At 42.8% G+C, this 16,102-nt stretch overlaps 1 protein-coding gene across 1 annotated transcript in view; it reads right to left on the bottom strand.

Moving 5' to 3' along the window:
• Positions 1–7,313: 7,313 nt before the first annotated feature.
• The window catches only part of GPR176 (G protein-coupled receptor 176), a 99,139-nt gene continuing 90,350 nt past the window's right edge, over positions 7,314–16,102 (bottom strand). The window contains exons 2-3 of the mRNA XM_061182259.1: positions 13,303–13,555; positions 7,314–8,569 (exon numbers count right to left, since the gene is read on the bottom strand). Coding sequence (XP_061038242.1) covers positions 7,447–8,569; positions 13,303–13,555 — 1,376 coding nt within the window. The 3' untranslated portion in view covers positions 7,314–7,446. The remainder of the gene's footprint in view (positions 8,570–13,302; positions 13,556–16,102) is intronic.

Genomic DNA, 16,102 nt, shown 5'->3' with positions numbered 1-16,102 from the left:
ATTCAGGTGGCACACTTGCATTCATTTGTCTACCTTTTGTTGGTCACTTTCGCAGAGTCAAATCCTCTAGTAAGCTATTGCTGAGCAAGTAAGCTTTTCAGCCTTTCTCTAATCATACCTAGTTGCTCAGAGATCCTGACAGAGGCAGGAGCTAGATGGTCATATTAATCCCCTCCAACTCCTCACCACCACTGATTTTAGATAGCAAGTGTCAGGAGTAAGGGGGATTTCTGAGTGCCAATATGTAGTAGTTACCTATCTATTCGCGATAAGAGCAGGAAGAAAATGGAAGGCATTAGTCAGAGAAATATTTCCCCTTCTCAATGTCATGAAAAAGACATTTTAAACCACTGGTTTCCCCTCCACACATTTTGCTTATGGATTAGGCATTTTTAAAAATCATGACTTCTGCTCCGAAGTCTTGAAAAAACTCACTTAACCTCCTGGGCCTCCATTTCTTCTTATTAAATTATAGAGGTGGTATATGACTAGGCTAAGATCTTCCAAATTCTAAGCGCTATGACTATATGAAGTAAATGGTCATTTTATGGAGGGAGAAACTTCTTGGATTTAAAGAAGAATTTGCCATCCAACAAACAAAATCATTGAGGAAGATGCACAGTCTCAATGAAGGATAATTTTCACTTTCCCTCAGCACTTCTTGTCAGCACGTGATCATTTATTGCTCTCTTGTCTCTTGTGGGTTTTTTTTCTTTTTTTTCTCCCTTAAGCTGTCCAGAGGGCAGGGACCATATCTCAAACACTTTATACTCCATTATAATAGTGTGTATTAAATGCAATAATACTTACTGTTATGAATGAATCAATCTTGTTAATATTTCGTATACCTGCACGGAAGAGTACTCGCTCCTTGCGGGAGCGTGGGCAATGGATGAGAGTGATGTGAGGGCAGTGACTCTTAAATTAAACTAAGGGTCAACTCGATGCAGAATTAACAGGGAAGACCTGAGGCAGAAGATGACGCCTGTGAGTACTCTCAGCTGAGCAATCTCAATCTTGGCCTCTTCTGGTAAGAGTTTCTGAACATTTACTCTGAACTGAATGCCTCTATCATGAAACAAGAAATCACGAAGCAGAAGGAACTTTAGGAAATAACATTGAGAAAAACAGCTGTCGGGCATGAAGGCTTTTGATACAGTCCCCAGTATAGTTTAATAACGTGTGCCAAGTGGGTATTCAAAAAATAGTCATAATCAGGAGACATGATAATGATCATCAGTACTTTGGAGGGTGCAGTGGAAGAATTGGTCCTTAATGCCTTCTGTACTGTTTTTAGCTCTGTCTCTAACTTGTTTCATCTCTTAGGGCCATCTGTGCCTCTAGCTTCCCCATCTGCAAAAGAGAAATCGTATCATTTCCTGCAGAAGTCTGTGGACTGTGCTTTAATATCCTCCAGTAAATCGTACGTAAATACAAAGCAGGCAGAGAGAAGCCAAGTGCTACCAAGAGAATAAACTTTAAGGCAGAGAGTATTATAAATTAAAATTAATTAAGACCTTCTAAGTATTCTAATGATTTGAAGTAGTTAATGCAAAGGTATTTGTTACATTCACTTTAGATTTTTTTTAAGTAAATGGGAACGTTGATTATAAATAAATTCCAGGATAGTTTAATCTATTAAACTCTCTATTTTATACATATTTATCTATAATATGATGAGGGTTTTAAATTAATTTCTGAAGCAAACTAGCATTATTTAAATTAAACTTACTCTTAAAAAGGAGCAATAGGGACTTCCCTGGTGGTGCAGTGGTTAAGACTCCGTGCTCCCCATGCAGGGGGCCCGGGTTCAATCCCTGGTCAGGGAACTAGATCCCACGTGCATGCTGCAACTAAGAGTTCACATGCCACAACTAAGGAGCCAGCAAGCCGCAACAAAGGAGCCTGCCTGCCACAACTAAGACCAGGCGCAACCAAATAAGTAAATAAAAATATTTTTTAAAAAGGAGCAGTAATTCTTAAAAGTGCTTTAATAAATACGCCCCCCCAAAAAAAGAAATATTTCTTCTTGTTTATTGAGAATATATAGGGAAAAAATAAAATTCAGAACATCCTGCAATTGCCTAGTTCATAAAGCCAAACTGAAGGAATTATCTGAGTAAATTGACATCCTTTGAGCATATCAGCAAAGAGCCGTTGGTCACTCTCACCCTGAAAGCCTAAATTGCCTTACTTTCTCAATTCCCTTTAATGATACATATGGTTTCTTGTTTTTTTCTTTTGTTCAGTCAGGTGGTGCATTGCAAAATTCAGAAGCTTTTTAATAGACTTTTGTAGGTCTCATTTTTTAAAGTCAATTTGTATCTTTATCTATACACATGGATTATTCTTAAATATAGCAAAAAACGCTCCTCTAATCATGATTTCCCCTGGAGCCGGGATGGGGTTGACACTATGAGGAAGAAGGAAGGAAGGTGGATGTTTAGGAGGTGAGTAACTGCATCTGCTCCAGCTTATGACGTGTAAATCACTCTTGTATGTTCAGAATTGTCTTCACAGGGACAGAATGTATTAGCTTTTCTTTCTCAAAATCAACTTCCAGTAAACCACTGAAAAACTCAAACAAAATTTTAGGTACATTTTCCTTTTCAATGTGATTTCTATTTTCTTAGTTTCTCTAGATCTTCAGTCATTATTTCATCTATATTTAAAACTGGCCAGAGTTCTAGTATTATCTTTCAAGAGTTGGGTTTGGAAAGAGAAGTATCCCTTGTATCATTTGCCTTTTAAATAATAATGGATTTAATTAAATGTTTCTCTCAGAGAAACAACCCAGAGACCGAAGGCCAGCGTTTAATTCTGTGTGGACCTTCGGGTAGGAGTATATAAAATCTGTTTACACCAAATTTCCTCCATGAAAATTACAAAGAAGGAAATGCAAAATGGAATGAGAATTTTGGCAGAGGGAAGCCAAAATAAACTAGAAAAGATTTTTATAAGCATGTATTCGTATGTAGAATAATAGACTCTAGAAACATAAAATTTTAGAGTTGAAAAGAAACTTAAAGTCTCATTTTCCCTTCAAGGTTGAAATACAAATTAATTGCTTCAGTCTCAAAAAAGTGTGGAACAATACATAATTTTCTTTATGGTTTTGCTATAGCTTAATTTTCATCGTGAGATCCTGGGATAATAGATATAATCTCACATTCAAGGTTTCCTTCCCTCTCACATGACACCATGGGTTCTGTGGAGTGTGAAATGACATCTGTCCTCTGTGTCATTGCCTACATGGTCATCCCTTGCCCCATTTGATCTTATGATCCATCCTTCCCGGCCACCTGCTCCTTTGGGCTTGAAGCTCTCTCTTTCTTTCAAGACACTCATGTAAATATCTGAGTGAGGCCCTGGCTCCTGGACTCACTACCAAACTCTCCACAGGGGTCCACGCCCTGGGGAGCAGGGCACACACTGGTTCCCTTTGCAATTGCCCAAATCTTTCTTTGTTTTGCTGTTTTGCTGTTTCTTTGTTTGCTCTCTTGGGGCTTTGCCTAGGAGGCAGCATTAGGCCCCTTATCCAGAAGGTACAGATGTCTACATTATCACTTACCCCTGACTTCTCTTCTCTACTATCCTCAAGTCCAGGGAAGCTTTTTCCACTGAGGGGGGATGGTTCCCCTTCCTCAAACCATCTCAAACCTTTGGCTAACCCAGTGTTTCTCAGTGCTTGGCTAACCCAAGATTTCTCAACATTGGCATTATTGGTATTTTGGACCAGATACGTCTTTGCTGTATGGGCTGTCCTGTGCATTATAGGGCGTTTAGCAGCATCCCTGGCCTTGACTCACTAGGTGCCAGTTGCAACCCCCAATTCTTGAAAATCATTACCAAATATCCAGTGGGCTTATCCCAAGAGTCCCCCCTGTTCTCCTAAAACCTAGGCTTTGATACACAAAAACTGGAAAGAGACTCACAGTCTATTTGCTTTCCTTTGAGGCAATGAACGCCTTCCCCGCACCTTCCCAGAGGCAATACATGTGAATGTATCAAGCAAGGAAAAGGAGGGAAGAGAAATTAGATGCATCAGGTAATATGGTTAATATTTCAAAAGCGTTATCCCATCTGTGCTGTACTTTCTCACCTGTTGCCTTAAAAGGTACACCACATGTCATTCTAGCACCTCCTTTGTGTGTATATTACCTTTTGTATATGGACTGCAGTGAATATGCATATAGAAAGAAATTTAAGAGGGGGCAGAAAGGGATTTAACCACTAAATTCTGATCAATACAGCTGACAAAAGGATTATTGTTCATGCCCAACACATACATGTAAGCACTAATATTGATATAGTGTTACTGTGTGCCACACTTTGTGTTAAATAGACCATGCCATTTGATCCTCACAACTGCCCCATGAGGTATACTATTGTCTCACTTGGATTCCCCTGAAAACAGAGCTTAAGACAAGGGCTTTGTTCAGTTGGTTTTGGGGAGGTGATCCTTGAGGGCATGAATGAGGGTAGAGAAAGCCAGACAGGGAAGGAGGAAGAAGAGTCAATAAAAGGATGCATTATTTGGACACCGTGGTGGGCAACAGGGACTCAATTTGCTGGACTTCCTGAGAAGTGGAAAGACGCCTCCCACAATTGTCCAGCAGAAGGACAGGGGCATTTATCCACTGGTTCCCATGTCCCACTGATCAAGGGTTACCCCCAAGAGCTAGGGAGCTCTCCCAGGGCAGACAGCAGAGAAACTAGGCCTTGATGGCACTCAGGGAAGTGAGGAGATGCAGCCAACAATGGCCCACTGCAGACACGGCTAAAATCAGAGGTGAAATATGTGAGTCAGGGCAACAGAAGCCTTTGACACAGTTATTACCTCCCCATTTTATAGAGAGGAAACCAAGATACATGGAGTTTACCTCACCTGCTCAAGGTCACAAGGTGGGTCAGTGGTAGAGTCAGGATTCAAATATGGGCCATCTGACCTCAAGGCCATGGCCCCAACCATAAGGGGTAATGACGGTTGCACTACACTCTTCCCCGTGTAGCTCCACCTACAGGTTTGAGCAGACCATCCACCAATTCCGTTTGGGACATTTATTCAAACATTGCAGTTTCTTCTTTGGGAATTCATTTTTCAAGTTGCAACAACAAAAGAAAATGCTACTAGAATGCTGCATCTGCATGTTGGGAGGAAAATAAACACCTTTCTTTTGAGATCACACAGGAAGAGAGAGGTTCAGATAGTATACCACTTGAGAGGGGGAAAAAAAGAAAACAAACAAACAAACAAAAAATCACTCAGACAACCTTTTTTGAGTTCAGAAACTGCTTTTCAATTTTTTATTAAAACATAATTCTTCAAAGAGTATAGAAATACACCTGGCCATGACCTGTTAGAAGTCAACCAACTGCTTCAAACATACATAAGAAACATCTATCAAATTCCGGCTCACCAGAATTTATTAAGTTGTACATATACGTTATCAGAATGACACCAACGTGGCTACATTTGACAGATTCTTCTAAAGTGGACACAAGTTTCTGACAGGTTATGTTTCCTCTTGATGAACGCTGTAACAAGTGTGACGGTTTGAAAGATAAGCTTGAAGGGCCACAACGGGAAGCATCAGGGCAAGGAGCTCCAGAGGGCACACAGGGGCCCCGGGAGAGTTGGTGGCAGGCCCCTGTTTCCGCTGTGAGCACACAATGCTTCAAAGAGACGAACACAAAGAGGAAGGCACTCCCTCCTCCGGACAAGGGTCTTTGGGTTCACATTCGGGAATCACAAGACAGCACACCCAGGAAAGGACAGGAAAAGGAAACTCCCTACACATAGTCTGACCTTCCTACGAGGGACAAGGGCCTGTGTGGTTCAAGGAGAAGATCCGTGAGGACCCCTGCCGTTGGGATGTGTTCTTTGCCGCTGAGGATGCCCCCTCCCTTGAAGCTTGCTCAAGGCACTGGATTGGCTCCCTTCCATACTATGAACAAGAACAAAACGCCCTCCAGAGAAGGAGGAGACCTGGAGCTTGATTTGCTCTCCTTAAGAGTGAAGTTTCCTTTGTGGTTTGGATTCAACCTGGTGAAGCCCACCCCAAAGTAGACTCGAATTGCTGTGAGAGCCCCAAGGCGACTGATCGATTGAGGACACTGTCCCCCCTCTTCTATCCTGTCTGGCTCCTGCTACAACTTCACTGGGAAGGAGTAAGAGGAGAGCTCACCTGGGCTAGGTATTGCCTTGGCATTGTACAGTGATGAATTCCTTCTCCACGTTCTGTTCCTCCTTTGTGCCCAAAATGAAGGGAGAACCACAGTAGTACAAAGAGACTGAAAATGAGACTGGCGACGCATGGGGTCTGCGGTCCTCCTTGGAAGGGAACCAACTCTTCCCACTCTTTTGGGCAGACTCACTTTTCCTAATCAAGTATTTTTAGCTTGACGTTTCCAGAGGACCCCGTTTACCCTAACTTTGCCTTTTTAAATGACCTTTAATTCCAGAAGTTGGCACAAATCTTTTTCAATACACTTTACCCCTGCCGATTGCTGCATAAAATCTTTCACATGAGACCATGTGGGAAGAGAAAACTCTACAGAGTGTGGATATTTCTCAGTCTTTCTTCTCCACTTCCAAGCTTCTCTCTCATTTGTTGAAAAAAACACAACTTAAGGGGGAAAGACATGATAAAAGCTTGCAGTGTTTTCCAACCAACACTGCGAACTTCTCTTTCTGAGGCCTTAGTGATGCCAGGAGATGGTCAGGATAATCAAGGGCAGAATATCTTCCTAATCCCTGGGCACATCTATTGCCATGTCTGTCAAATGGGGGTGCAATATTCATTCATCCCTCACCTACATCCCAGCGAAGGAGATGAAGGGCATCGGGAGAAACTGTGAGTCATGTGATCAGGCTGTCCAGAAAAAAGGTATCAAATGCCAAGGTTCTATCTTCCCTAAAGATACAGATCAATATAAACCATTTTGAATATTTGTCATTTTAAAATCAATCAAATAGGCATTTTCTTGTGGCCACATGGCTCCATAATTATCTTGGGCTTCTCTTAGAGTGCCCCTGCTTCCTTTGAACTCATAGACATTCTTCTCTCCGTGTATTCTCTGAAGGGCCCGGAACTGAGATATCCCCAGAAAATGCACACAGAGAACCCACCCAAGACCCGTTTCCCACTACCCAGCTTTCGTCTCCACAGAGAGGAATGTGGACTTTACTGAGGATCACTGAGATAAATATATATATGTGTATATATATATATACATATATATATATGTATAAATATATATATACGCCCTCAATAAAGAGGACATTCGATTTTATATAGATTTCCCTCTCATTCAAAAGCATCTGGCCCATAGAGGAGGAATCAACGCATACTGGGTTGCAAGGAGATCAGACAAATCATAGGCCCGGTGAAGGGAGAGCAGGAATGTGGAAGGTCTGTTGCTTCCAGGGATTTACAAGACCTGCTAGGAATCCACCTTTGGGAAGATGCTCACTTTATTGTTTCTGCTCATCTTCCGCTCCACCCTGCCTACCTTGGGCATCTTTGGCTGGATCAGCTCTTCTGGGGTGTTGCCCAAGGGGGGAAGCAGCCTCTTCTTGCTATTTCGGGTCTCCGAGAGCCACTGGGGAGGCAACTCAAATGGCCCAAAGCCGAATTGCAGGGAATACCTGTCAGGGAATGTCTCAGGTTCCACGGGGACTGCTGGTGCCACCTGGGATATAGAGTCCACCGTGCCCGGGGGTGGTGCGGGGGTAGCAAACCGCGGCCCCTGCTCTGCCTCCAGGCAGGTGGGAAGTAGCTCTCTGGCCTGGAGGTCAGCTGAGCCGGCATACTTGGCTTCACTCTCTTCCTCGTCATCGGTGGGCTTAAAGATCTGCTGCTGCCCAATGTGGAACATCTCCAGGAGCTGGCTGCCTGAGCGCATGCTGGGCTCCAGGCTGGCATCGGCCATCCCGCTCCCTGTGCCCACCACATTCCGGCGACTGTAGCGGTGGTGCAGTTGTACCAAGGTCCCTACCAAGCACTTGCGGATCGATTTGTTCACGGTAAGAAAGAGCACAGGGTTCGCCAGCAGAGAGACTTTGGGCAGCCAAATGGCCGTGAGCAGCAAGAAGACAGAAGTGTCGGGGACATTGAGCACAGTCTGGTAGACGACCAGTGTGGCATAGGGCACGCTGCACAAGATGAAGACCATCACCATGGACAGCAGGGTGGCGTGCAGCTCGGCCTCCCGCTGGGAGGCATAGGGGATAGAGATGGTGTTCTGCGGGGTCCGCAGCGCTGCTATGATGACCTTCTTCTTCTGGCTGGCACTCAGGGCCCGGCGGATCAGTATCAAGAAGAGGAATACCACAGCCACAGGCACGATGACCGTGGTGACGTTGTAGACCAGAACGTACACCAGGTGGCCCAACGAGTTGCTCCAGACTTCCGTGCAGGTGGACATGGCATAGATGTCAGCCACGTTGGTCACCGCAAACACAGGGACGCTGGCCACCACGGCATGGGCCCAGATGTATATCACTAGTTCTCGGGACTTTGCATCAGATATTTTTCTCTCCAGCGGATAGAGGACTGAGTAGTACCTGCCAAACGCACAAGCAAAATTCATTTCACAGAAGATACACTTTAATTAGGGGAATCTATATTACTAAAAGTAGGAGAGAGGAAAGAAAGAGTCAATTTCTTCTATTCTGCCTAAGACAGAGGAAACCACTGGGGGAATTAGGAAGCTAGACCTTAAGTTTTGAGGATTTTGCTGTACAATTCACAGTTAGCTTTATAATTATTGCCACCAGGACTAAATCCAAAAGAGTGCCCTCAATGTAAAGGATATCTCCATCTGCTGGAAAGACACCTCTTTTTCAATTTAAGGGTAAAGGATAATTTGTAAAAAAAATTTTTACCTGGGCTAGAGGAGCTTGAGGGCAATTTTCAAAGCCACTAAGAGAAAGAAAATGTGTCTGCACACAAATCCAAAGGAGACTCGTGCCACAGTGGATATGCATGGATATCACTAGCATTTACAGCCACCTGGGGCAGAAGAAGCCAGTGTGAGGGAGGGTCTCTGACAAAATCCTTCCACAAAATCAATTTGACTGAAAAAAATCATGCCTGCTCAATCGCCATTGTTCCCATGATAATCGCTCAGTACCCCTAAGAGCAATTAATAGACCTTAAATGCCTGCATGATTAGATTTTTGTTAAAATCAGGGAAGACATTTTTACTTCAAGCTTGACTTGATTATTCTATAACCACCGAATCAGAATTCCAAAAGCACCTTGTTTCAATATCACCTATGACTGGGGGAAACCGAGTAATTTGTTAGACTCTAGAACCACATCTGTCCTGAAAGGGCAACCAGCAGCCCTCAGAGCTATGGCGAGTTTCTTCACCTTAGCTCGGCCCACATCTGTGCAGTCAGCTAATGCTGGAGTTGACCTTCCAACCCTATTAACATGCATTCCCTCATGGGGCCAGCTGAGCAGGTGTGCCTTCTGTCACAAGGATTTCTGAGCACCACCTATGTGCTAGGTATTGTGCCAGGCACTGGACTGCAAAGATGGAAGGAGGCACGGGAACGTTTCTAAACTAAATGGGGAAAGGGGGCATGTAAACAAACAATTATAACCGAGCAGATGATGGCTCTACTGGAGGGACGCACAAAGGAGATAGGGAAAGGGGGCACCTGGGAAAATGTCAAGAGAAGCGGCCCTGTGGTGGAGTCTGGCAGGGGACAAGCTGGGGGAGAGACGATGCAAACACAACACGACCACGGATGACCAGAGATGGATGGAGTGCGGTAAAATGTGTTCTAGATCACTTTCTGGGAAGGGAAAAAAAGAGAAAGAAATGTATAAGTTATGCACACTCTCAACTGTTTTTCTCTGAATACGGAGAAGCTTTTCTAACCACCGCTCAGTAAATCCAGTGTGATGGCCCCACGCCCATGCATGAATACACGTCCACTGTCTCTGATTCCCATTTGCTAAGTGACAGGTAACAAAACCAGGCTTCCCGTCATTTTTGATTCCATTCTAGGTTGGGAAATAGACTGCAGCACAAGCACACAGGCTCACTATACATCATTTTGTTAGTGTGTGCGTCTCTAGAGGATGATGCAGGAAGTGTAGGTGGCCTCCCAATTCACTTGCTGACTCGGTGCCATGAAACAAATATCTGGGAAAGAAGTGAGAGAAAGGACTGCTTTCCCTTTGTCTTCGTGCACAACGAACCTATGCTTTCCAGTAATCTGCATCTCTGAATAATGAAATAGGAATTTACCAAACTTGCTTTTCTACTAAAAGAACTTGCTTATCTTTTTAAAAAATTAGGAATTTGGGATTAATAGATATACACTACAATATATAAAATAGATAAACAAGGACCTACTGTGTAGCACAGGGAACTATATTCAATATCTTGTAATAATCTATAATGGAAAAGAATCTTAAAAAGAATATATATATATATATATACACACACACACACATATATGTGTATAACTGAATCACTTTGCTGTACACCTGAAACATTGTAAATCAACTATACTTCAATTAAAAAAACTAAAAATAAAAGACACACTGAAAAAAAATGATGGCAAAAATACAGTAGATTTTCTGCTGGAAAGAAAATAAGGATTTCTTATTATTTGTGTATTTTCTTGCCTAAAACCAAAGGCTCAAAATAACCCACAGGGATTATTGCATTGCTTCCAGGTAGAATAGAAAACTGTCCAGAATAATGTGTTCCCACTCTTGTTGAATCCTATTCTTAAAAAACCTTCAGGATTCATAGCAGCATTATTTATAATAGCCAAAAAATGGAAACAACCCAAATGTCCATCAACTAGTAAATGGATAAACAAAATGTGGTATATGCATACAATGGGAATATTATTCGGCAATAAAAAGGAATGAAGTAAGTTGTTAAGAGAGTAGATCGTGAGTTCTCATTACAAGGAAAATGAACATTTTTTGGTATCTATATGAGATGATGGATGTTAACTAAATTTATAGTGAATCGTTTCACAATATGTGTAAGAGAAGTCATTATGCCATATACCTTAAACTTGTACAGTGCTGTATGTCAACTATAACTCAATAAAGCTGGAAAGAGAAAAAAAGAAGTACTGATACCTGCTATAACATGGATGAACCCTGAAAACATTATGCTGAGTAAAAGTAGCCAGGCACAAAAGAACACATATTGTATGATTCCACTTATATGAAATGTCCCCCCATACAGAGACAGAAAGTAGATTCGTGGTGGCCTAGGTCTGGGGGTGGGAATGGGGAATAACTGTAAAGGAACACAAGGTTTCTTTTTAGGGTGACGGAAATATTCTAAAGTTCAATTGTGGTCATGGCTGCACAACTGTACATATACGAAAATTCATTGACTTGTACATTTTAAATGAATTTTATGATATGTAAATTATGTCTCAATAAAACTATTAAAAAAAAAAAACCTTCAGGAAAGAAAAGTCCACCATGTGGACTGCAGACATAAGACCTCACCAAGCAGGTAGGAAGGGGCCGCCGAAAAGACACACCTGCCATGAACACAGAATGGATCAACACAAAAAGCATTAGGGTGCCCACCGGGAAGTAAACAGACTTTTCACTCTGACTTTTCACAGTTATATTCCAGTTCTGTGCAATGGCACTTCCCAGGTGTTCACAGACCTCTGGTTGAGCATGGAAGAGACATGCAAGGTAACCAAAAAGTGGGTGTGGCAAACTGGCACCACCTGGTGCACATTCAGCTTGCTGAAGGGATTCCAGTGGCCCACATACTAAGTTTCTGAATGCAAATTAATTGCCAACATTTAAAAATGATCGAATTCTAGATTTCTGATTTCTCTTCTAAGAAATAGAAAGTCCGGCCCACTGAGTCGTGATACCCACAAAGCAACCATTAGCTGCATCTGCTGAGTGATGGCCCCTATGAACAGGAATGCAGACACACAACCCCAACCTGGCCTGTGTCACTTGGTTTTGTCACCTGCCTCGTTTGCCTCTGTGGATGGTGAGTTTCTAGGGAGAAACTGTCAAGGAGCTGGAGTGGTTCCCTGCAAGATCTGATGGTAAAATGATTGCAGACAATATATCTAAGGAAGAATGTGCCAACCAGAACGGAAGACTAGAGAAAGAGAGATAAATATTGTGGCCAAACACAGGCCACAAATAATTCATTTAGTTCGTTTTACCCCTGAGGAAACTGAGACTTAGAGAGGTTAAGCCACTTTGCCCAAAGCCACCAGCGAGAAAGCAGCATAGGTAGGACTTAAAGCCAGACTTCTGGTTCCAGAGTCCTCTTTCTTAAGCACAAAGTCAATGACTTCTCCTAGTATGTAGGGGGCTTTGTGTGGCTCTGCGTCCTCTGCGCAGACAACACTGGGCAGCTAATGAAATCAGGGTTCCAAGCCAGAGAGGCTGAAGTGACTCCATAGATGGATTCTGCAATCCATACCCTTATAGGTCATTAAGGTATTGAGTATGTTTTAAATGGACAAAGAGTTTTAAAATTCTAAATTCATCTAAAACGTCGTTAAATTTATCACAGGGTATAAAGCCAGAAGAGCCAGCACTTTCCCTTCAGCAACTTTTCCTCTCTGTAAATCTTGAAATCAAAAGTTCTTGTGGACACAAAATATTTTTCAATTCTTCTTTGCTTATTTAATTCTATTCTCTAAAATGTATTATTATCTCAATTGTATTCATGAAGTGCTAGCAACAAAGAGAAAAGACAGGAAGCTGTTGATTACTGAGAACTTCACACTTCACTTTGATAAATTTGATCAAATTATGTATGACAGCAGTAGCTAGGATGTAAGATTTATTTCCAAATGAACATCCTTTAAAAAAGGACAGGAAGAGAAAACAAACACCATCACAATATAAAACCTTGGAAGTAAATCCTCCAAAGGAATTCTGGTGCTATCTGGCCAGGTCCAACAGGACTGTCTAATCATTTGTTAAATAGCCACTGAATTGTTCTCTTGTTCTTCCAGAAATGTTTTCATCCTGCATCAAAAGCCCCTAATTGCAGAGTTAGCAATCTGATGAGCAATCTACTGCAAATTGCAACGCAAATACCGCTAATTCCAACCCAGCTGAAACTATGTCATGATGCAGCTCTGCCCCAGCATCGTCATGATGTAACCTCCCCAATGCCACATCTTTCTGTTGACAACAAGCAGACTAAAAAGCAGTATTTGGAACACTGACTATTCACTATTTGCTTCATGATGCTAATTTTTCAATACACTTAAAAAAAAAAAAAAAAGTTGCACCCTTGGCTACCTGATCTTACCTGTCCAAGGCAATGGCAGGGAAGCTGAGGATAGTCACAGAGCAGAAGACTTTGTGCAAAAACTTAACGACCTTGCAGAAGAGCATGGTGTAGATCCACCAGCAACAGTGAGGACTGGTGCTGAGGATGATGTCGAAGGGCACGCAGACCAGGCTGGCACAAATCCCCGAGCAGGCCAGGTTTTTAATGAACCTGTTGGTAACAGATTTGAACACGGTTGTGCGGCAAGTCGACCATAACACCATGAAGTTTCCTGGCCAGATAGGCAAAAATAAAAACCAAAAAAAAAAGTTTAAATAAAAAGAAAGAAGACAAAAAAGAAAGAAAGAAAATACAGGTTAAAAAAGAGATTGAAAAACCATATCTGAGAGTTCATTTCAAAGAACTTAAAGGCATATGATATTGTCAATTTATGTGAAATTATTAAATCACTTTCATAAGTATCAAAAAGTCTAGAAGAATATTTTAGTGGTGAGTTTTGTTATTTAATTTTAGGCATAATAGTATTATGAGGATGATTCTGTCTCACCTGAGTATAAACAGCTGGCTAGGGATTACTTAACCTCAGCCAGTCTACTCTGACCAAGTTTGCAAATGACCTCCGCCTTACCAAACTCTGTAACAGAAACAGGACAAAAGCCACACGTGTGGCTTAAAATTTCCTAGTAGTGATATTTTTAAAAAGTAAAAAGAAGCAGGTGAAATTTTAATAGTGTATATTATTGAACCCAATCTATGCCAAACATTATCATTTCAACGTCATTACTTTAAAAAGTATTAAAGTAATATATTCATTCTTATTTTTGTGCTACATCTTTGAAATGTGGCGTGCGTTTTTTTGTTTGTTTGTTTTGTTTTTTATTTATTTATTTATTTTTGGCTGTGTTGGGTCTTCGTTGCTGCGCGCAGGCTTTCTCTAGTTGCAGCGAGCGGGGGCTACTCTTCGTTGTGGTGCGTGGGCTTCTCATTGTGGTGGCTTCTCTTGTTGCGGACCACGGGCTCTAGAGCGCAGACTCAGTAGCTGTGGTGCACGGGCTTAGTTGCTCCGCGGCATGTGGGATCTTCCCGGACCAGGGCTCGAACCCATGTGCCCTGCCTTGGCAGGCAGATTCTCAACCACTGCGCCACCAGGGAAGCCCCTGGCGTGCGTTTTTTAAATTGAAATATAATTAATATATAACATTCTATTCTTTTTAGGTGTGCATGGTGTGTATTTCATTTTACACTTACAACACATTTTCAGTTCACACTCGTCACATTTCAAGGGCTCCATAGCCACATGCAGCTGGCGGCCACTGGACAGGCCTGCACTGTTCTAGACCTTTAGCGTCAATAACACACTTGCCTGTCCCTCTCTGAGCATCTTCTTCCTGTGGCTTCCACAGGCCTACAGCCTCCTGGTGTTCCTCCCACCTCTCCCAGGCCCTGGCTGCTCCCAGTCTTCTTCACCAGGCCCTTCCCCATCCTCTCTCTCCAGCTTCTCCCTAGGTTAAATCACCCATTCAGGTGGTTCTCCACTGAGCTGCTGGTGACTCCCACATTCATGGCCCAGACTAGGCCTCTCCTCTCAACTCCAGAATCCTGTCCCACTAAACGTCTGATTCTCCACCCCCTCTTGGTCTGTTCTGCCCACCCATTGTCCTCCAGAGCCTACACAATCCACGGCCAACCTGCCTAATCTCACGCCACGCTGCCCCTGGCTTGCTGGGCACTGGCCACGCTGCCCTTTTTTTCTGTTCTTGAAACACAACGAGGCTGATCCGGTCTCCACGCCCGTGCACAAGTTTTTTATACTGCCTAGCATGGTCCTCATGTGTCTGATTCCTTTTAATCCAGGTCTTAGTATAATTGCTGCCTCCTCAAAGAGGCCTCCGCTAACCATATTTTTATTTTAAATACTCACTGCTCCTCCCTCCAGCATACTCTCTTATAATATCCTGTTGTGGCCTTCTCAGCTCTTATCATAATTATTAATTTGTTTACTCATTTTCCCTTCATTTCATGAGGATAAAAAAACATGTCAGTCTTGTTTACTATTATAACTCTACGGCCTAGTTCAGTATCTGGCACAGAACAGGCATACAGTAACTATTTAGATGAATGAATTTGAAAGAGGACAAACAGTAATCAAAAGTCCCTGCAGTAAGATAACCTGTTTCGTAGTAGGAAGGTCATGAGAGGCTATTCTGAGTCAATAGTTCCCAAACCTCACTATGCATCAGAATTACTATACCAGACATCCTGAATCATAGTTATAGGTATAGAACTGGGAACCTGCATTTGTAACAAGCACTTCAGAGAGAGCTGGCCCCCAGACTGAAGTTTCAGAAATGCCACATCTAGACAGAGACTGTAGCCTTCATCCCCAGAGTCTCACAGGGCCCAAGTCGTCAGGTATGTGGGGCAGCCTACGTTACCAGGGGAGACTTTACCTGGTGAGAGATCCAGGTCCACATGGCCAGTCAGTCATGACCCAAGGACACTGCTCTCTCCTGGGCACAGGCACAGAGAACGCCCTCTAATGACTGAGGCACAGCTCAGCCTCATGCGGAAGGACAGCATGGTGCCAGGGAAGGGGAGCTCAGGGCTCAGGGCTGCAGCCGAAGTCACCACCAGGGGCTGCCTCACTGCCTCAGATGCTGACATAACTTAATGTCAAGAGTCTCTTTTCAGACACAGTAGTCTACAGCTACTTCTTATCTGCCAGAAAAAAAATAGGCACTGCATTTAGGTAAGTAGGCCAGCTGCTTCCAGGAAATTCTCTACCAAACTTTCCTTACATAAATATGCTGACTCAGTG

The sequence above is a fragment of the Eubalaena glacialis genome, chromosome 2, assembly GCF_028564815.1.
Source record: "Eubalaena glacialis isolate mEubGla1 chromosome 2, mEubGla1.1.hap2.+ XY, whole genome shotgun sequence".
Lineage (NCBI taxonomy): Eukaryota > Metazoa > Chordata > Mammalia > Artiodactyla > Balaenidae > Eubalaena > Eubalaena glacialis.
This window is presented reverse-complemented; position numbering and strand designations above follow the sequence as displayed.